A 22,877-nucleotide genomic window follows, 5' to 3' on the forward strand; every position below is an offset into this window, starting at 1 on the left:
TTACGTGCACATGCTGAAAGCTTGTGATAAATGATGTTGGAGGTTCTACAATGTCTTTAAACTTGGCCGAGGCCTGTTAGCTTCTCATTAGTGATCATGGTTAATTACGACTGACAGATTCTCTCTGCAGCATAAAAAGGATTTGTTTGACAGCATTCACTGGATTGACCAATACTGGGAACAATGGGAAAGTCCAGCCATCTCAGTGAAGATCTGAAAAGCAGAACTGCAGATTTACACAAGTTGGGAAAGTCTCTCTGAGCCGTTTCTGAGCAAGGATCCAAGATCACACAAGTACAAGTTACTCAGATCTGAGGTCTGGGAGACACCCAGACTGTCCCCCTCAGCTCAAATGAGCAGCTAGCCGAGTGAAACGGGGACACAGTCAGGAGTTCCAACAGGACAACGATCCCAAACACACAGCAGAACTGGTTTTGGATAAAGCAGGCTAACACTGGGCTTAGCATTGAGCGTTTCAAACCCCTGAAAATTTGTGGACCAGTTTAAATGAACTCGACTGATTCAGCAAAGGAGAGCAGTCAAATATCAGCCAGACGTGCCAGAAGCTGGTTGATGGATACAAAAGCATGTGGTTGAGGTGCATCTTGCTAAGAGGCATTTAACCTGACATTCGTGGGGGTGTATGTATATATCTGAGCCTGACAGCCTTGAGACTCACTTCCTTCACAGTCACCTTCCTACAGGTCTGCTCTGCAGCAGGAAAAACTCAGAATTTCTTGGACTCTTCGTATCGTTCTCAGTTTGTTTCAGCGGATCCTCAAACACGAGGCTTTGCCTGTTTTCTCACTTTAATCTCGCCGTCATGTGACTCACGTTTTCTTTTTCTGCCCTCCATCAGATGTGATCAAATCGATCCGTGACCCAGAGAAGCCCAACACCCTGGAGGAGCTGGAGGTGGTGACGGAGAAGTGCGTGGAGGTGCAGGAGCTCGGAGAAGACGAGTACCTCATCATCATCAGGTTCTCCCCCACCGTCCCCCACTGCTCCCTGGCTACGCTGATCGGTGAGTCGATGATTGAACCAGTCTGAGTTATTTCAGCTCCTGTTAGGAGGACAACTCAAAATATTCCAGATAATCTATTTCTAAGGTTTATGGAAAATCTTTGCAGGAGACGCTTACAGGAGGAACCGCATTTGAAAAACGAATCTTAGCTTCAGCAAAAAGAAACCAGAGTGAAAGATCAACATGAGCCTAAAGACAAGACTGAACACTCAAAAATGAAATCGAGCTAAAAACAATCAGGAACTAAAAAGTTCAAACAACCACCAGTCACACAAGAGTCTGTGATCCACCCGAGAAGCTGTTAGTTGGGATGCTGTGTGCAGTGTAAGTAACACTGCAAACCTCATAAACTCCTGTTTTATCTCCTGGAGCACAGAGACATGTGTCCAGTGTTTAAACTGAGAAAATGAACCACTATGATAAAACAATGAGCTCATTTTGAATCTGATGGCAGGAACGTGTTTCTCACTGCGTCCGCTCGTCTTTTACATCAGTGCATAAATGTCTGAGCCAAAGAGAGCAGCTGCTCGACGTAGTTTTGTGCAGATTGTGAACCTCTGCTCGTCTTTCCTTCTCACACTCTTTTTATTCCCAGACATGTTACTGACCTGCTGCCAGTGACCCGATTACCTCGGCCGAGGTGACCCGCTCTGTGTTTGGTGTCATTCTGTCTGTGGACGCGTAGCTGGATACACTGTGTCAGGGCTTCAGGTAGAGCAGGGTCAGGTTAGTTTCCATGATTCTTACAGGTGTGTTGTCAGCATATAGAAAGTACTGTCTACAGATTTCAAAGTATGTAAGTGTCGTCAGGTTAGTCAGAAATACACTGCAGTATAATATTATATAATACTACTTAGTCCTGCATACAGTTTGTGTAATCAGAGTAAACCTCTGTCACACTTATCTGCAAACTTGTTAAAGTAGATTTAATAAGAGCAAAGAAAACAAATGAACATGTAGAAAACAGCCTCGTGCTCAGAGAGCGAGCTGCCCCGCTGCTTCTCCTTCTTACAAAATGTTCCTCTCTTCCATGGAGAACAGTAAAAGTCTCAGTTTAAACATTTGATGTCTTTTCTCTCTTCTGTTGGGAGTAAAACATGAATATTTATGAGAGCTGCACATCACTGAATTCTTGTGCAACGGGGTCGTAACCACCTGATTTATTTTAATTAGAAGTTTGTTTCCCTTTTAATCACAGTCCAGTCTCTCCATCACCTCTGTAAGGCCGCCGTGCTGGCAGCCACAGAGCTCGTACTTATTATTCTGGACGTCCTCACAGCGGCGGCGCTGCAGTGACAGAGTCCGCCCGAGGACGCTCTTGATGTGATGAGCAGCAGGAAATAACCAGCGCCTCGCTTTTAGCTCAAAGCGATCTCTGGAAGGTGTGTGTGTGTGTGTGTGTGTGTGTGTGTGTGTGTGTGTGTGTGTGTGTGTGTGTGTGTGTGTGTGTGTGTGTGTGTGTGTGTGTAAAAGCAAATAAAGTTTTAACCAGACAGCGCTGCTGCATCATGGAGAGCCTTTTAACACAGCTGTGGGGGGTCCAGGATGTTTTATCGGCCCGCTCCAGCTCCTTTTCCTATTTCTATCAAACTGTCAGAGCGACAGAGTGAATCTACTTCAAGACAGACTATATAAAACCTGATATATGCTGTGGCAGCTGAAGACATCACTGTGGGACTATGATTAATTTAGCAGCTAATGGCAGAAGTTGGTTCTTTTTGAATGGGAGGCTGCTCTCACGATGTGTTTATTGTTGTTAAATGTTGTCACTGTTGTGCTTCAGTTTGTAAACCTTTTCTTAAACGGCATGTTTAGATATTCTTTTGTTCTCCTCCCCGGCCTGTTGAATGGTGGGGGGGCCGTAATGTTTAACTACAGGCACAACTACAGATTTCCTTATCTTGTGAAGGATGTTCAGCCCCGGCCATTTAGGGGCTTTAACAGTGATCAGACAAGAGACAAGAGGATGCAAAGGGGTCTGCATGGGATCCTACAGCCATGTTGGCCCTCCCCTATGCTTGTATATGGTGAACCATTAAAGTTAAGCTGTATACAGGTGTGGGGAGATGACCTTTGGATAACCAGGAAATGTGGTTAAACAGTTGTAAGCATATATTGTGTGGCAGGAAGTCATGTATACAGAGACACACACAGACACATTCATTCATACATGCATGCTCACACACACACAGTGCCTTAGTTTTTATGGCACGTGCTTCTTCTCATGTTTGATGTTCCTGTTTGCTGTTTTCCTCATCAGTAAACTCTGACACACACTCGTCTAATCTGCTGCTAACGTTGCTCTTCGTCAGTGTCTGATGGGCTTCTTCTGTGTCTGCAGGCCTGTGCTTACAAGTCAAGCTCCAGCGATGTTTGCCGTTTAAACACAAGGTGAGTTTCAGCGTGACATAAGCCGCTGCACCCAAACCACAGATGACACATTTTCACCCCGGATTTGAACCTTTGTGTTTAGCAATTGGCATCACCTTTTCCCCCGCCCACTTTCTACTTTTGGTCAGCATTTAGGCGGAGCTCGTCATGGTCTAGGTTAAAATGCGCACCCGCTTCTCAGTGATGCCACAACAAAGTGGTCAGCTGACCTCTGCCAAATGACACCTTTGCTTTCAGCCATTTTCTGTATAGAGCAACTAGCAATATAATTATAGAAGTTTCACCCGGTGCTGTTTTTGTGTGCGTAGACGTTTGAACTGCCTTCCAAACTCAGACGTGACAAAACAAATCGAACAGAGAACAAAAGGAAGCGGAGGAGTCGAAGCTTCCTGGACAGACACAGCTGTTCTGTCATTAACACATCAATGAGCGGCACTCGGAGAAACGGAGGCAGGAATACCGCTGTCGACGAACCCTCCGCTGGCCTTGGCAGCCCGTTAGCGGTTTATTCATGAGCTCGTTGGAGAGGTTTCAGCATCAGAGATCGAGGAGTTCTTGGACTGCTATCAGACAGACCGGAGAGGGTGCAGGCAGGTGGAGAGCTGCAAGCTTCATCATTAAAGCTGCTTTACAAACGAGTCGAGTAGCCTCTTAATTAGAGGAGTGATTTTAATCAGCAGTGCTGGACAAAGCAGCTTCACACTGGCAGAAAAAGTTATCAGGGTAATGAAAAGTTTGTTTAATGGAGCCTGATTTCTGCAGGAAGCTCTCACTGACTGTTTGCATAGCAGTTAATCCAAACCACACAGGAACATTAAAAATACAGTGAGTGATTATTTCAGGTTATTTGCTACAAAAACTCATATTTGTATTATTGGTATTTAATTCTCTCTTCCTGATTCTCATGAAAAATAAACTCACCTTCTGTTAAACGTATAATTAATAGGTAACACATGAAAAGTGCATAAACATGCTCATTTATTCCTCATGTTGTCCTAATTACTTTTTACCAGCAGATTAGACAAGCCTGACGAGCACTGGTTAAACAACAACAGCTGGTTATAAGCTAACACTTTTCATGTCTGTTCTTCTCATTAACAGTTTGATTTTATTCTCACATCATGTGAGAGTTCATTTACTTAGTGTTCGAGTCCGAGAAAGTTGCATCCACTTCAAAAAAAGTTTCACTAATGTTGCCTAACAGAGACTGACGATGCCCGACAGAGGCTAACAGTGCCCGACGGTGCCCGACAGAGGCTAACAGTGGCTAGCAGTGCTCGACAGTGGCTGACGGTGCCCGACAGTGGCTAACAGAGGCTAGCAGTGCCCGACGGTGCCCGACAGAGGCTAACAGTGGCTAGCAGTGCTCGACAGTGGCTGACGGTGCCCGACAGTGGCTAACAGAGGCTAGCAGTGCCCGACAGTGGCTAACAGAGGCTAGCAGTGCCCGACGGTGCCCGACAGAGGCTAACAGTGGCTAGCAGTGCTCGACAGTGGCTGACGGTGCCCGACAGTGGCTAACAGAGGCTAGCAGTGCCCGACAGTGGCTAACAGAGGCTAGCAGTGCCCGACAGAGGCTAGCGGTGCCCGACAGAGGCTAGCGGTGCCCGACAGAGGCTAACAGAGGCTAGCGGTGCCCGACAGAGGCTAGCGGTGCCCGACAGAGGCTGACAGAGGCTAGCAGTGCCCGACAGAGGCTGACGGTTCCCGACAGTGGCTGACGGTTCCCGACAGAGGCTAACAGAGGCTAGCAGTGCCCGACAGTGCCCGACAGAGGCTAGCAGTGCCCGACAGAGGCTAGCAGTGCCCGACAGTGGCTGACGGTGCCCGACAGAGGCTAACAGAGGCTAGCGGTGCCCGACAGTGGCTAGCGGTGCCCGACAGTGGCTAGCGGTGCCCGACAGTGGCTAGCGGTGCCCGACAGAGGCTAACAGAGGCTAGCGGTGCCCGACAGAGGCTAACAGAGGCTAGCGGTGCCCGACAGAGGCTAGCGGTGCCCGACAGTGGCTGACGGTGCCCGACAGAGGCTAACAGAGGCTAGCAGTGCCCGACAGAGGCTAGCGGTGCCCGACAGAGGCTAGCGGTGCCCGACAGAGGCTGACAGAGGCTAGCAGTGCCCGACAGAGGCTGACGGTTCCCGACAGAGGCTGACGGTTCCCGACAGAGGCTGACGGTTCCCGACAGAGGCTAACAGAGGCTAGCAGTGCCCGACAGTGCCCGACAGAGGCTAGCAGTGCCCGACAGAGGCTAGCAGTGCCCGACAGAGGCTAGCAGTGCCCGACAGAGGCTGACGGCGCCCGACAGAGGCTGACGGCGCCCGACAGAGGCTGACGGCGCCCGACAGAGGCTGACGGCGCCCGACAGTGCCCGACAGAGGCTAGCAGTGCCCGACAGAGGCTAGCAGTGCCCTATAGAGGCTAAAAGAGTTTTTAGATGTGTCCTTGATCCATCACAGCTGATTTAAATGGCTAAATGACCTCTTCAACATGTCCTGAAGTTCTCCAGAGGCCTGGTAATGAAGTCATGTGATTCAGGTGTGTTGACCCAGGGTGAGATCTAAAACCTGCAGGACACCGGCCCCAGATGTTCTCTTGGACAAAGCTCTGTTAGTTTCCAGCGTTGTCTTCCTGCCACATGATAGCGTTTCTCTGCCCATTGGGGACCAAGTACTATCACTGAAACCAGTCATCTGAGAGCGGTCTCAGTCATCGAGAGTTCACGCTGTGCACCGTCAGATTTCAGTTTTATCACACTCTGAGCAGCGTTCACGTTTCAAAGTTGAGTTTTAAACGATGAATGGCGTCTGTTGTTCTCTGAGCCGCAGAAATCCTGCTTTATTTCTGCTCTCCGAGTTTCTAATCCTAAACCACCTTCCTCTGTGTTTCTCGCTTTTATGTAGAGCCGGGCTTTCAAATCCTCTGTTAACTGAATAAAAGCTGGATAAATGATTCTGAAACAAGCAGCCCGTTAACAACGCTTCTTTTTCTTTGCCTTCTCAGTTGGAAATTTACATTTCGGAAGGAACACACTCTACTGAAGAAGATAGTAAGTCTGCCTCATTTATTTTTGAAAGGCATTTTCATGGATTGTGTGGAACTAGACGTATTCAGCAAAGACAGCAGGGGTTCAGAAGGATCTGAGCTTTTAGAAACTACAGATTGTCTTTTACCTGAATCTGCTGTTAGAAGCCAAGACGTTCATGGTATTTACTTTACACGTCTGACTTTGCTCCTAACCCTGTCCTACTGTTTTAGTCACATGCTACCCCGGCTCTGCACAGGTTCCTATGGTTACTATTATTTTGACCGTCTTTAGGTTTAATTTACACAAAACTTAAGAACTATGGGATTAAAGTGCTCAACGTGTAAAGGTATTAGCATGTAGACGGTGCAAGATAAAAAAATAATATCAAGAGATTATCTGTACTGACAAGTTACATGAACGACTTTTAAAAAATGGAGCAAACTGACAAAATACAGCAACAGGTGAGAGTGAAGAGCTAAAAATCCCCACAGAGCAATAAAGTGCAGAGACAAGAGGCTAAAATGCTGCATGAACATTACAGCACAGACATGAGCAAGTGGTTCAGAGCACATGGTGTCATTAACCATTAAAACCCTGAATCTGAAACCACAGCACTGATCCCACTGACGCTGATACCTGATCCAGCTCTGAGTTACTCAGAAATGTGGTGAAATCTTTACAAAGACTCAGATAAACCCGAGCTGGGAGCAACAGCAGAGGTCCTAGAATGGAGCCCTGAGGAACACCCCTCACTGAGATGATATGTTGGAGCTAAGCAGCGCTCTCTGAGGTTATTCCAGCTCAAACATTACAGGAGGGGGCGGCACGTGTGCGGGTTTCCGGTGTGGTCCAGTTGTCAGAACGTTTGTGTCGTCTCTGTTTTTGTCTCAGTTAACAAACAGATCAACGATAAGGAGCGAGTGGCGGCCGCCATGGAGAACCCCAACCTGAGAGAGATCGTGGAGCAGTGTGTCACCGAGCCGGACGACTGACTGCTTGGACCGTGTGTGTGTGTGTGTGTGTGTGTGTGTGTGTGTGTGTGTGTGTGTGTGTGTGTGTGTGTGTGTGTGTGTGTGTGTGTCCATAGTGCCTGAAAATTACACTCAGAGGACTGCTGAACGCTCGCCTAAAGGCGGAGCCTCGTGTTGGCTCGCCGGACCGTGTCGGGGGGATTTGGGGATTTTTGTTTTGGAGGCTCCTCACGGGGAACTCTGAGCCATAAAGAGTCAGAGGCTGAAGTCAAACAGCACGTGTGTGTGTGTGTGTGTTCACTTTCTCATCATTCCCTGCTGGAGGGACTCTCCCTGAGCGGCAGCGTTTCCTCGCTGTCGTCTGCTAAAGGCGACGCAAGATGCTGCAGGCAGAAGTGGGTGGGGCAAACAGAGACTGTCCTACTTCCATGTCATCGTGCAGACTGGGTCGTTCTGTGGAGAATCAGAATCTGTGGCTTTACCTCCTTTTATATACAAGAAGAGAGACGCACAGATGTTTCCAGCTTCTCTTGTAATGGTTGTTTTTTGGCGCCTGTCCTTTTCTAAATGCACTTATCGAGATTTTTCTGAGGGGGTTGTTATTTTTAATGAGTAAGGTGTAAAAATCTATATTACTAAATAACCAGGTAATAAAATTAGATTAAAAGTGGACCTGTTTTCCTCGTTTTGTTCTTGTTTCCTGTCATAAATCTCCCGTTCCTTCATATTAACTTGATCAAAGTTTGTAATAATGAGCTCAGTGTATGTACAGTCATCCCTGTGAGTGTGGGTCAGGCTGCACTCACTCATTTTATCAGGCTTTTCTATTCCTGGAACTTTGTGATGTCACAGAGAACGGTGGAGCAGCCAGAACTGAAAGATCTCCCATGTACAGGAGTATTTTTTAATAGCAGGCATTTTTTTTTTTCCAAGTTCATGTTGATAAACATCTCAGTCGTCAATATTCTCTCAAGTGCTGCCGAGAGCACACTGCGGGTGTCGATATCATCCCAACCAATCAGTCCGTCAGAAACAAACAAGAACGCGGCCCACATGATGTCCAAACGCAGAGATGAAGGTTTACTTTCAGAGTTTCAAGACTAAATTTCCTGGTTTGGGAAAATCTTCACCTTCACAGGAGTTTCTCAAAGACCGCGCAGAGGCTCAGTGTGAGCTAAGTGATTATTTTGAACTGCATATCATGCAAAGCTGCTAGTGAAGCACGGAGCAGATGAATCGTTTCATTTACGACTGCAAAGCTACAGCTGAGAGCCGCCGTTACAGACAGGAAGTGCTGGACAACAGCGAGGCTCTAAAGTCTGCTCGTAGGATCGATTCGACCAATAGCGACATCTGAGCCCGACTCCTGTACTAAATATCTCTCCCTTATACTGGGCACTGATCCAGCTGCTGTCAGGTACTAATGAGACAACAGCTTTTTCTTTTTTACTGCGTAATAATAATAAAAGTAATTGTGCTGGAAAAACCTCCACCGGCAGCTAAAATCACTGAAAACGCTCCAGAAACTTCTCAAAATTACCCTCAAACTGTAACTACAACTCTGGCCACCAGGGGGTGACATGTCGCCAGCAAACTGTTGCAATCTTTCCATCTTCTACTTCAGTTTCCTCAACAGATTTGATCCCAGAAAAAGGGTGTTCTTAATAACCTGTTTAATAAAGGTTGCACTGGCTCGCTGCACCAGGTTGTGGTACGAATGATGTTACATGAAAGTACAGCCCAGCTGAAGTTCATCCTCAGACAGGTCCACACCTGTCGAAGCTTCAATAAAACCAGATAAATGCACAACTCTTTGTTTCAAACTTGAGCGCCTCCCCTCAGGTGGACCTGCGTGTGAAAACTGTGTTTTTTCCACTGCAATGATGTTGCATCAGCTGCTGGGGGCGCTGTTGGTCTTGGGTGAAGATCCTGAGAGGATGTAAAATGATAATTATACAGCTGTGTTATTTGAGGACCTCAGATCTGAACAATCAGGGCCGACTGGTCGACGTTTTCATCGCGGCTTTATCCGCTGATGCTCGTTAAGAAGCAGCCCTTTTGACATCAGAGTGAGCGTGTGGGTTTGTGAGGTCCTCAGGCTGCTCAGGCTCGTTGTTTGGCTGCAGACGGCACTTTCTGAGCTCTGCAGCTGAAGGGCTGACAACAACAACACAGAGGAGGTTTTAGACCTCTTCAAATCCCCTCACACCGACTCATCACGCTCACAGCCACCACACTGTTGTTACCAGGACTGAACACCGATTGCTGTTTTTCTCTTCCTCTCAAGAATGGAAAGTTTAGACGATGAGCGGGGAATACAAAGGTCCAGAGTTGCAGGAAAGAGCAGAGAAACAGAAAGAGGCGATCACACTCAGAATAAAGCCTGAAATGTCATTTTTCTGCAGTCTACTGCCGATGGACTTCTCAGGCATCAATAATGCTTTTGGCTCTTTTCCTAAAGCAATAGAGTCATCGGGATAGAGATGGTTAAAATTCCTCTCTTTGCCCCAAAATCAGGTTTTTAAAGCTTCCCTCTGGTTAAGTTGTACTTGTATCTTCCATGTAGCAGAATGATCCCACAGATTGAATTCAGGAGTCTCTGAGTGTCCTCTGTCGCTTTCCTAACAGTCTGTGCAGCTCTTGGCAAGCATGAAGGACTCACCATAATAGGACCCCGGCTGCTCAGTGCTGATGCTTCCCAGTGTGCTTTCAGGGTTCAAATGGACATTTTATGATGAAGGCATTTTGAGAATCATCACATGAATGTTCAGATGTTCCCGTGTGATCTTCTCGTCCTCCTTTCAAACTGCATGAAATGCTTTAAAAGCTAAAAGTCTGCCTCATCAGGGGCATTTCCAGGTTTGTTCTTTTCCAGGACTGACATGGTGGAGTGGGCAGGAAATCCGAAGAGGCGGTTGGAATTAAATACATTTTTGTTGCCTAAAATATATGTTATAAGGTTAAGACCCTACAACAATATAAGGAAGAAAAAGCCAAACAATATGAGCAAGCACGTTGGCAACAGTGGGGAGGAAGAACTCCCTGTTAACAGGAAGAAGTTTCCGGCAGAAGCAGCAGCATCCACATTTATGAGATTTACAAAACCATCACAATAATTCAAAAAGTTTCTATATGTTTTAAATTGTGAATCTAATTTTGTTTTAGTTTTCATAGTATTTATAAAACATACAAAGTACATAATTACAAAAATATTCTGTTTTTTAGGAACTTTATTTTAAAACAGTTCTGTTTAAAACGATATTTAATGACAGCTGCTGATTTTAAATGATAATGAAATTTAAAATGTTCAAAATCGTTAAATTTGTGTATGTCTTCATTGATGTCTTATTATTACTTTTCAACAAGTTTATCAATTTCTTTGTAGAATTAATTGTCTTTGCACACAAAATATAGTTTTCAAGATACAGAACTCACGAGTAATATTACTCAGTTTATTTATTTTCAAAATAAAACATTTTATTATTTGCACTTGTGACGTGCTGCTGTATCGTTGTTTTCGTTCTTTTTTCTTTACAGTGAAAACATCCAATAATAACTGATCTTTGCGCGATTACACAACTCAGACCTCTTTCTGTATAATCTTCTCTCAGGGCATCAGATGTTAGATTTTTAGTTACAGCATTAAACTAGAATTTAACATTATTTCTTTTTACATAAAATCACATGTGTGTGAAATTGTGTCTTTTTTGTGGGAGTTTTCAGTTCATGTTTATTCACAGTTATGGATTTTTCTTGATTTTGTACGACATTATTTAAAATTACAGGAAAATTCTGTAAAATTACAAATCTTTTTCTCCGCACTGAATCAAACACCGCGTCAGTCGCGCCTGTGAAGGCCAGCTGACTGCTGCGCCCTGATGCTGATGGTCCGTCGGTACAAAGGCATTATTTTTGCTTCCATGATAATAACAAACACATATAAGAGTGAAAGTTCTTGAGATCTTTTTCGGAGTTTAGATCAATTAAAAATAGATTTTGTCTCAGCCTGAGGCGATTTTCTGTTTGTCCCACGAGGTTTAACACCAAGGTGTCCACTGAGTGTCCAGTCAAAAAACACACCATCACCGTGAAGGTGGTGAAACTGTCCCGGGTGGGCGCAGACGGAGACCACCACGTGGCAGGTAGAACACGCTGAAACAGACCAAACTGAGCCAAGGCTGAGATGATCCATCCACGACACAAGGTGAGTCATTATCTGCTTCTGTTTGGATTACTGCTCATCCTCAGCTTAATGCCCACGCTCACACCTCGCTCAGCCCGAGAGGGATTCTCGGACGGGCCGAGAGTGACGTTGAGGGTTTTTGTGTTAAAAAGGTGAAAATGAGGCAAAGACAAGAAAGATCCCGATTCAAACCCCCGGCTGGTGTCTACCGCCTGCCTCAAGGCTCCAGCGCTCCTCCGTGGCGATCAAAGCCAACCAACACTGGCACATCCGCGGGTCGAGGGTGGCACACAGCGAGCAGCGCTGCTTCTGCTGTGCTGAATCATCGGCTCGTCTGCCAGCGGAGGCTCAGAGTGCCGCAGGGACGCCTTTGATAACAGGGGAAGGGGAAGAGGTGATTTGCATTCAGTGTCAAAACATAATTTCCAGGACTCCAGCAGCTCAAACACGGCTGCATCGAGCTGATGGGAAGCACACTGCTATTTTAATTTCACGCTACACATCCTGGACCCAGCTCTCAGAATAGAAGCGTAATGATTTTGTGCTTTACTGCGACACGTTTGTTCTGATCAGCTGGTTCACAGCGAACAGCTTTTACGTAACCGGATTATGTAAATGTCACGTTCTTCCTAATATCCAAGATGACTTCAGGGTAAGTGAGCGTGATATTATTCAGTTTGTGAACTTTGCCTTTTCTGTCTTCCGTCGCTCTTTGAATTTACAGCATCTTCATGTGAGGAAACATCCCACACGCTCCCCAAACACCTCAGCCCGAGCATCGCAATGCTGAGCAGGAAAGATGGCAGAGGAGAAAAACGCAAGTTTCACCACAAACTAGTTTCCACGTGAAACGAGGGGAAACACGCAAATGCAGGACGCTCAGAGAAAGAGCAAAAACAACAAAGGTCCGTGAAGAACACGAGGGATGTTGGAAGGCCTGGAAACCGAGCTAGATCTGAACAAGAGCCTCACGGCCACTTAGGTACAGCAAGTATCTAATAAGCCAATCACGTGGCAGCATTTAGGCACGCAGACGTGGAGAAGATGACCCGGAGTCCAAGCTGAGCAGCAGATATCAGCGACTTTGACTGATGCGTGGTTGTTGGTCGGTTGGCCGATTGGAACGAGCAGAGCTTGACCCGAGCGTCCCGGTAAACGCACACTCACACGTGTGGCGCCTGCTGTGACCGCTTGACTGCTCATTGCTGCACGTGCAGGTTTGTGGCAGTGAATACCTGCGCGCGTGGAATTGTTGGTGAATACGTTTGATCTTACGCAACATTTAAACAAAACTCTGACTCCATAGTTTTGTCTCTCAGATAGCTCGGACCAAATCTATCTTAGCACTGCTAAGTCTCAGATGTGCATCAAACTTTCATGGTCCACATTTCTGATGTCTGTGCGCGGACAGCTCTGATATTTAGCTTCATATGTCCACCAGATCCACCCATGTTCATATTTCAGTGTGAAAGTGGGTCGATGGGCCTTTTAAAAAATAAAGAGCTTCACAGCACTCATTATATGTGCCCAAACTCTGGACCATAACATTTTTAGCTAAAGCAGAAAATGTGATGATATGGGATGAAATGACCCCTGTAGTGAAAGCTGTAATAATATTGAAGTTTAGTATTATTTTCTGATATTGTCGACGGGGAAGAGAAGAACAGGGAGAGCTGCTGTGTGGTCTGAAGACGTTTGTCCTGACAGAGGACCAGGACACGTCCTAACCAGTTAAAGCTGTCTCAGCACCCACAGGATGAGGATGGAAAACGAGCCTTCGCTGCTGTATCAACACATTTGTGAAGGGTGGAGTGAAAAATTGTAGAGGCACTGAGCTTGTTTAATAAAACATGAAAGGACACAGTCACACGGGGACGGTGGCGTTTGGAAACGCTACAAAGCAAAGCTATTCCAAGGCAGTGTTTCCCAGCTCCCGCAGACAGGAACAGCTAGCTCCGCTAAAACAGACGAAAGGAGGGAGTACCTGCAGCGCGTCGAGGCAGTGACCTGCATGTAAGCACACAGTGCCGTGTTTAGATCATGAAGAACTCGCAGAAAGTCACAATAAAAGCTGTCTCCATAACTTTGTTGGAGCAGTCTGATTTTGTGTCAGAGGGGTGTACACCTCACAACGACATGACAGAGTGCTGTCCAGGAGAGACTTCAGGATCTACACCACTGTGGCTGACGAGGCCAGAGATGGGAAGCACACATTTACCTCCAGGAGAAGCAGAGAACGTGGTGCTGATGTTGTAAGACAAACGACACAGTGTCGGGGGGATGTGTCCCGGCATGTTTCAGGTTGTGGTGTTTTTGGTAGTTTAGTTTCTATTAGTTACTCTTTGCTTTGATTGGATGCTGTCTCAGCTCGGCGTCTCGTCTCCACCATCTGTAGTGTACGCCCATCATGTCTCGTTCCCTCTTCCCTAGAGCTGGGCGATAGAACGATAACGATATGTATCGCGAAATAACTTTTTCTTGATAGAAAAATTTAACTATTGCGATAGACCTCGCCGCTCTTGTCCTCTTAAAAAAAAAAAGAACAGCCAATCCAAATGAAGTAGCGCAGAGCCGAACCAATCACAGCTGCAGCGTCACGTCACGTGACTTGTTACGTACAGCACAAGTGCCAAGCCGCATGTGTGTATTTGTTTTGGGAAGCAGCCAGCCGCCGTGCCGCCGGGTAATGGAGGAAATGAGTGTGCCGACTAGAGAAACATATATATATATATATATATATATATATATATATATATATATATATATATATATATATATATATATTATATAATAATATATAATATATATATATATATAATATATATATATATATATATATATATATATATATATATTATATAATAATATATAATATATATATATAATATATATATATATATATATAATATATATATATATATATATAATATATAATATATATATATATATATATATATATATATATATATATATATATATATATATAATATATATTATATAATATATATTATTATATATATATTATATATATTGTATGTATATATATATATATATATATATATATATATATATATATATATATATATATAATATATATATATATTATATATATAGGCTTATATCGTGATAGATATCGTTATCGCCTGAAATGAAAAAAACATATCGTGATATGAAAAAATCGCCCAGCTCTACTCTTCCCTTTCTCTCTCGTTCTCCTCGTTCCCTCTTTCTGTCTTTCGTACCAAGCTTGTGTTTCCCGGTTTACGTCTCTCTGTGTTTCCTGTTTTATTTTGAAAGTCTTGTGTTTCCATGTTCAGCGTGTTTAGTTTTCCTTCCCTGTGGCGTCATGTTCATTCGTGTCAGCTGTGTTTCCCATGTGTTTCCACTTCCCTCGTTATTGTGTAGTCCTGTGTCTTCCTGCGCCCAGCGTCAGGTCGTCAGTTTGTGTTTCTTCATGTTTTGCTTTACCTTCAGCAGCTCAGGTCATATTTTAGTTTGTTTTTTGTCAAACTTCCGTTCTGCCTCTCGTGTTGTCTGCTCCACAAACACCCGGCGTCCGGGCCGTGACACGCAGCGTCCCACAGTGTTTCTGTTTGAGTGACGAGGGTTAAAACATAAACAAGGATCCAGCTGAATATTAGTTCCCCTGAGACGCTCACTGTGGATCAGTTCAAAGGAAAACGATTACCCCGAGTCCCTCTCGAACGACCGAGCTGCTCGCCCCATCTCTGAGGGAGAGCCCGGGCATCCTTTGAACGACGTCACAGATGATGTGTTCTTCTGTGAGCTGCACACCAAGCTCAGGAGGACCACAGAGCAAAGCTCCAAAGCTGTGATGTCGGCTGCACACGAGGGACAGATAGATCTGCTTCATCGAGAGAGACGCTGGAGTTATGAGGGAAAGAAGGTTTAAGTGAAACCGCAGCTTAGAGTAGACGGTTTGGATTTTAGGGGGAAATGAGCCAGTTTTACATTTACGTGATATGTTATTAATACCATTGCAACTCTAGTTTGAGCTGAGCTCTGCTGGGGTGAAAGGCACACTCCATTATTCATTTTCCAAACAACAACAAAAAAAGGGATGTATTCATGTCTGTCTGAGCCCATCTCACAAACCTCCCCTCCTCCTTACTCCACGCCTCCTGCAGAGGCTTCCCTGGCTACGAGCTGTGTGAGAATAAACTCCGAGCGAGGCCTGCATCCCTGCTGGAGACCTTCAGACACGCTGAGCCTGGCGGGAGGCGATTGTGGCCGGTTAGCTCAGCGTCTTCACCGCGCCATCGTCCTCCGCTGTCGCCGTGCTGTTCAGACACTCAGTGCAGCAGCAGCAACGCATCTGTCTGCACAGTCCTCTGAGACATCATCTGACATGGTGTCGACACCTGTGACACCGCCACGTTTCCTCCCAGGAATTCCTGTCCCAGCCGCTTTTAAGGACCTGAAACAGGTCCGTTTGTTTTATAGATTATAGAGACGTGTGATGTACGCCGCAGACAAACTCCACCCCCCTGCTGTCCTGTTCATCAGTCACGTGAAGAAGCAACAAAATCAGACACAGGATGGAGGTGCTGTGTTCCAGACAGCACGGCGAGAGCCGAGGGCTCGCCCGCCTTTACTTTTAGAAAGAACCACAAATAAGCCTGCAGCCTGACAGAGAAGTGCTCTATTAGCATAATATGGAGCTGCTGGGATATGATGGGGCCTGATTATGCAGGGCCGTATATGTGAGGAGAACGGTTTGAAATTTAATTCTGGGTTTAACAGAGAGCCGGTGATGAGAAGCCAGCATTTGAGAAATACGATATCTGTTTCTAGCCGTCTCACTAATGTTATTAATGCTCTGCATATGAGGTCACGGAGCACTCTGAGGGCTTCGCATAAACTAAGCAAACAAACTCAGAAATAATTGGACCCATCAGAGATATTCAGGCCTCTCTGATTGGTCCCCAGAGAACTTTCAGGAAGCATCACTGCTGCCAGCGCAGAGACTTCATGTAGATCCTCCAGAGGTTCCTAATCGTTTCCACGTGCTCACGCCGCAGCATCACAGCACACATACGTGATGTTCATCTCCAGCAGCTGTTCGCGGCCATGCAGCCGGTTTGCCCACCTGAGGTCACGTGTTTCAATCCTCAGGACATCTGTGAGGAGGACAGATTTCTAAAACCTACAACGTAAACATCGTTAAACAACTCGTGTTTACGTGAGCGGAGGATAAGTGCGTGTAGTCGTGTTTGTGTCTCAGTGAGCGGGAGCGCTGCTGTAATGCGCGCTAGAAACTGCACTGTTTATAACTTCAAATACATTTTGAGATATTTCGGTCTGGATCAAAGCGGTGGTCCGACGGACTTCGCCGTCCCTGTGAGCCACGCCACTGGCATGGCTTCAAAGGAAGGGTCAGAATCAAAGCAGAGGCCCAGATATCCAGTGGCACAATTGCTTTCCTCTCTGCACTTTCATCCTACTTCATATTCAGTTTCTCTGCATAACTTTGCGGTCACTCAAGTTCATAAACGGAGCCGAAAAGCACCGATGTGAGTGCAAAATACAGCCTTCTTTATTTATGGCAGTAAAAACAACGTGCTAACCACCACGTCAGCCTGTGCAACGACCGTCAGCGACGTCAAACATCCGGCTGCCACAGAAACCAGGAGGCCTGTTTGTGCGTTTGATTGGCTGAAGAGCAAATACAGATACTGAGTACTGTCCAGCTGGTGGGTTGGATCAGACTGAGAAAAATATTATGTAAAGCTACCATACATAAAACTGTGCAGATGAGGTTTTTGTGTCAAAACACGGTTAATTATCTGTTCTTTCACTGAGCTGAGAGCAACCACGTCAAGTGAAATGTCATCTCTGGACAACAAATGCTTCATCTCATTAGCAATGAGCAGTGCGTGCTCTAGCAGCAAGTGATCCTTCATCCCTCCTCCAGGCCGGCTGATTGTACGCACAAGAAGGGCAACAAGCAGGGCGAAATAAGCCGTGTGAGCAGTGCTTCAGCGGGAATCAGAGCTCCTTTGTGCTGTGACATTTTCACTGGTGTAACGTCAAGACGAAAATGGAACAAACAGAATCCTGAACTCGGTGCCTGCTGGCCATCGTGAACAGGAGACAAAGAGAGGCGCTTTCTACAAACCGCATTACCTCGGCCTTTCCGACACACCTGAAGGAGCGCAGACGACGCTCTCATCTCCGTGCGGCCCGGGCTCGCCTTCAGCTCTGAGCCCGCTGGAACAAAAGTTGTGTCGCAAGTTTGAAAAGTTTTCATTCCCGCTCCTGTGACAAAAACAAATTTGTTTTTTGGTTCTGCTGTGCTGCTTCATGGTATCAAAGAGGCCCAGGCGGACAGCTCAGAGCTGCGAGATCCAGCGTGAGCGCTGGTCTGGAAAGACTCGAGGAATTATTCTCTAAACTTACAGCTGAAGACACATTCATCACGAGGAGCATACATGTGACACTGGTTGATTTATTTTCTTTACAAACTCGTTGACATGGATGTTTGTGTGGCGAGAAGCTTTCTTGGCTGTTTGTGAAGCCAGAAAATATCTTTTCCAAGTCCTCTGCATGCTGAACAGTATTTTTAAAGCACTGCAGGAGGTTTAAGTAAAGTAATGCAATATATCAAAGCACACTAGTCAAAAAAAGAAATGCAGGGTTTATGTTATGAAATACATTTTCAATCACTGTTAGAAATCCATCTCAGTACAAACACGTTCAGTGCCGGCCTGTCGGCGTGCTGAACGCCGGCATGCGTGTCGCTGTGCATTTATGAGGAGGTGGTTAAATCTCTGAGGAAGAGTTCAGGAGAACAAATGGCCTCCCGTTCATTTCGACTGTGACAACGTCCGAAAACTGAATAACAGAGAGCAAAGACGGCCAAATAAACACAGTGCTGTGAAAAGTTTCCCGTATTTGGCACACATGCATGTTTCATAGCAAACGTTAATATTAGAGAAAGATAAACAGAACACCTTGTGTTCTGGGGGCCTCTGGATGTCTGGAGTTTTGATCTCCTCCATACCTGCTTCACGCCCTGGAGGACGGGGCTGTGGCCCCCCCACACCCTCTAGCAGATCATTACATGAAGGAACCTTTTAAAAACAAGCGCGTCCATGCTCACAGGTGTACACACGGGTGATCACACCCACAAACTACACCCTTTTTGGCTCCTACCTCAAAGCACACTGTGTTCTGTTGATCTTATGTGCTGCACAATAATGTTTAACATTTAGTATTTACTGTCATATTCCCATATATCATTGTGATGTTGTTTATTCTATTACTCTTGTTCTCTTCTGCTTGCTTTCTTTTTTCTTTCTCAGCAGGTGATCCAGGTGATTGATATATGCATTTTTTTTCTCTGCCCGTTCTGTTGGTTTTTGTCTTTTGCCCTTCTCCCCCGTCCCTCTTCTCAGCTGTTTCTCTTTCCCTCTTTCTTTCTCCCCTTCTTTCCCCCAGTCAAGTCTGTCCCGTATTCAGTAAGTGAAAATAAAATAAACAATAAAAGGTGAATCAAATGGACCATTACGGCAAGGCTGGGATGGTCAGTTTGGTAAAGTAAATCCGTTGGGCATCTTTCTTTGCCTTTAGACAACAATTCTGATGCAAAAGAGCCAAACGGGACAGGCAAAAAAACAAAAAAAAAACAAAAGAGAAAGATAAACAGAGTGAGTACAACGCAGGTTTGAAACAATGATTTCATTTATTAAAGTTCTATCTATGCTGTCAGCAGTGAGCCACAGTGAGAGCATCACACACATTGCCCTTTGGTTTATCAGAGGTGAGAATCACCATACATCCCACGATACGATATTATCACAATACTTAACGCACGATACGATATTATTGCAATTTTTAAAAAATATTTTGCGATATTCAGATTCTGTCCATAAAGGTAAACTTTATCAATATTCATTTTATCTAATAACAAAGTCTCACACTCAGTCTTTCTCTCATTTCAGTTTTATTGTTGACAAACTGAACGGTTTGTATTACAGTCTAGTCCAACTTAACTGAATGCGACCATCTGGTACAATTATTAACTATTAACTATATATAACTATATTAACTATTCTAAACTATGCAATATGAAAACTATGCAGCCCCTTCAGCAACTGAAGAAAGTAAATTAAAACAAAATATAATTTTACATTAAATAAAAAAGTTTTAAACTTAATTAAAAGAAAACATGTCTTAAATTAAAATAAGCAAACTGTCATGTTTATTGCTGCCATAAAACAAGTTAAACACATTTGGACAGCGTCAGGATTCTTGCTCAGAAAAAGGATCAACATGCTCTGAAGTCAGAGCACAAAAACCTTTTTTGTAACAAAATATCGATTTCTGCCGTCCCTGTATCGATACATTATTAGCAAACAAAATATCACGATACTACACAGTATCGATTTTTCCCCCACCCCTATGGTTTATGTTATTTGCATATTAATTCAAAAATGCTGATCAAACTTTTAATATTAGACCTAATAAGAGCAAAGAAGCTGTCCAAACCTACCTGTCCTATTAGAAAAACTACCTGTTACAGAGACATTTCTAAGGCTCTGGGACTCCAATGAACCGCAGTGAGAGTCGTTATCCACACATGGAGAAAACCTGGAACAGTGCTGAACCTTCACAGGAGCGACCGGCCGACCAATATTACTCCAAGAGTCCATCGACGACTCATCCAGGAGGTCACAGAAGAACCCAGAACAACAGGGGTGTCCAAATTCAGGGGCCGCATCCTCCTGAGGCCACATCTGTAGGCCGATTACATCACAGCGACGCCATGAAGGCTGTCCCAATTCTTAGAATCCTTAGTGTCCTCCGTTTCCCCAGATTTGAAGGATGGGTTGGGTGTATCCTTCGTGGCCCGCCACATCCCAGAATTCATAGCACGGCTCAGCCAATTCCAGTTTCCAACATTTTTCAGTGTTTTATTTGTTCGTGAGTAAATCAGTTTAGCTCAGATTAAAGTTGTTAGATTAGTCAAAATAAAACTTTATTAATCCCCCAGGTGGTTTTCACACAGCTGAATAAACGGCAAACAGAAGTGTGAGACGGTCGAGAGTTTACGCCAGTGTCCTGTTATATTTTAGATAGCAAGGAGCAGACGGACGGGTTTATTAAACTCCACCGAGACAGCGGTGACGCAGATCTGAAGGCTGGACCGTCACATTTCACAGCCGTTTACTTCCGGCCTACCCGACCTTCTGAGGACCCGGCCCACGTAGACCGCGAAGGCCGGGTCCTCAGGAGGATGCAGCCCATGAATTTGGACACCCCCAACATCTACAGACCTGCAGGCCTCACTCAGATCAGCAAAGGTCAGAGGTCAACGATAACAATGAGACAGAATAAAAATGGCCTCAGTGGGAGAGTCCAAGGAGAAAACCACTGCTGAGCAAAAACATCCCAGCATACAGACGACTCGCTGCAACTGACAGAACTGTGGCCTGAAAACCCTGAAGGAGGATGTCCGCCCATCAGTCCGTGCCCTGAAGCTCAAGAGCACTCGGGCAGAAGGACAATGATCCGAAAGCAGCACGTCCACCTCTGATTGGCTCACAGACACAAAATGAAGGTTTAGGAGTGTCCGAGTCAAAGTCTGGACTTAAGTCAGACTGAGATGCTTCAGAGTGAACTTAAACATGCTGGAAAACTCCAATGTGTCTGATTTCAAACAACTCTACGAAGAAAAGTGGGCTGAAATTCTTCTACAGTGATGTGAAAGACATGAAATAACTTCATGTAGAGAACCTTTCATGGTGAAAGTTGTGTTGACACTGGGAGACTTTCTAGCAAGCAAAACTTTTAAAGATAAGCTAAGATAAGCTAGGATAAGATAAGATAACTCTTTATTGCCATTGCAGAGTCATACATAGAACAATAGCACAATGAAATTGGAAAACTGTCCCACGTTGTCCCACAACAACACGACACAGTAACGTAACTTTTATTGTTATTATTGCACATTAATTATTATTACACCTTGTTTTTTATAAATATAAACATTATTATTGTTATGGGGTGGCTGTAGCTCAGGTGGCAGAGCAGGTCAGCCACTAATCAGAAGGTCGGTGGTTCGATCCCAGGCTGCCTCCTGGCTGCATCCAAATATCCTTGGGCAAGATACTAACCCCGTGTTTGCCTACTGGTGGTGGTCAGAGGGCCCGGTGGCGCCAGTGTCCGGCAGCCTCGCCTCTGTCAGTGCGCCCCAGGGCAGCTGCCCACAGTTCGACCGAGAGGCTTGAGAGACGGCCAGGAGTAAGTGGTGCCAGGCGGCAGCGCCTGCAAGCCGAAGGGGCTGGTGGAGCTGGGCGTTAGAGAGGACGGACAGCACCAGCGCACAGGGCACCAGCGCAGAGGGCACCAGTGCAGAGAGTGACAGTACCAGCGGGGAGAGCGGAGACAGCACCAGCGGAAGGCACGGGACGGCTGTGTGGCTTTGCAGTTTTAAAGAAGCGGCGGGCGGAGTTGAGAGCTCTGCCCACCCGGGGTAAGTCTTCGACTTATCCCCTTTTATTGAATAAAAACTGCCGGAAGAATAGTGACTGCCGCTCCTCCCTTTCTCTAGCATATCAAGACGCTAATGCGGAAAGGAAGGAGAGGACTCCGCTGGGTTTCCCTTTTACTTCGCTGGATTTCTTAACTCCCTGGGACTTTTATGCTGTGGTGGATCCCACTGGACTTTTAATGTTGTGTTTTATTGATTTTTATTGTGTTATCCCTTGGCCAAGGTTGTTTTAATTTATCTTACATTTTTAACTATTTAAATATAATAAATTATATTTTAATTCTACAGTTTTTTAATCGTGTGCTTTCCCTTGGCGGCTCCACTGCTCTGTCCGTTTGGAGGAAGGTTTCCTTCCTTTAAAAAACGACACTGTGGGAATAAAATCAGCCTTTCCGCTCCGTTACATACATTGTAGCCACAGGGCAGCTGTGGCTACAATGTAGCTGCCATCACCAGTGTGTGGATGTGTGTGTGAATGACTGAATGTAGTGTGAAGCACTTTGGGGTCCTTAGGGACTAGAAAAAGCGCTATACAAATGCAGGCTGTTATGTTCTCTTATAACTTAACTGGTAAGTAACGACGCCTTCTTTAGTCGTAGGAATATACTTTAATAACCAGTCAAAGGAAAACAACAAGGCGCAGGCATATCAATGCGCGCATACACCACACTTTGTGTTCTACACTCAATAACAGAAAGTAGTGCCACAAACTATAAACTGATTTTACTAAATACATAACAGTTCCTCCCATCCAACCTTGATGAACAC

At 45.3% G+C, this 22,877-nt stretch overlaps 1 protein-coding gene and 1 long non-coding RNA gene across 3 annotated transcripts in view; both read left to right on the top strand.

Annotated features, from left to right (window-relative positions):
* Positions 1-8,080, top strand: part of ciao2a (cytosolic iron-sulfur assembly component 2A) — a 9,043-nt gene extending 963 nt beyond the window's left edge. The window contains exons 2-5 of one of the 2 annotated variants that reach the window (XM_085280945.1): positions 860-1,024; positions 3,366-3,415; positions 6,415-6,460; positions 7,331-8,080. In XM_085280945.1, coding sequence (XP_085137071.1) covers positions 860-1,024; positions 3,366-3,415; positions 6,415-6,460; positions 7,331-7,431 — 362 coding nt within the window. In that variant the 3' untranslated portion in view covers positions 7,432-8,080. The other variant, XM_085280944.1, reaches the window with a different exon arrangement.
* A 3,446-nt stretch (positions 8,081-11,526) lies between these two features.
* Positions 11,527-22,394, top strand: LOC146571671 (uncharacterized). Its single transcript, XR_014893154.1, has 2 exons — positions 11,527-11,614; positions 19,012-22,394. It is a non-coding gene; the product is annotated as an uncharacterized LOC146571671 (long non-coding RNA).
* The last annotated feature ends 483 nt before the right edge of the window (positions 22,395-22,877 follow it).

Source organism: Mchenga conophoros, linkage group LG7 (genome assembly GCF_057382185.1).
Source record: "Mchenga conophoros isolate Kocher_MC1m ecotype Shallow Benthic linkage group LG7, M_conophoros_male_GT1.1, whole genome shotgun sequence".
In the NCBI taxonomy this organism is placed as follows: Eukaryota; Metazoa; Chordata; class Actinopteri; order Cichliformes; family Cichlidae; genus Mchenga; species Mchenga conophoros.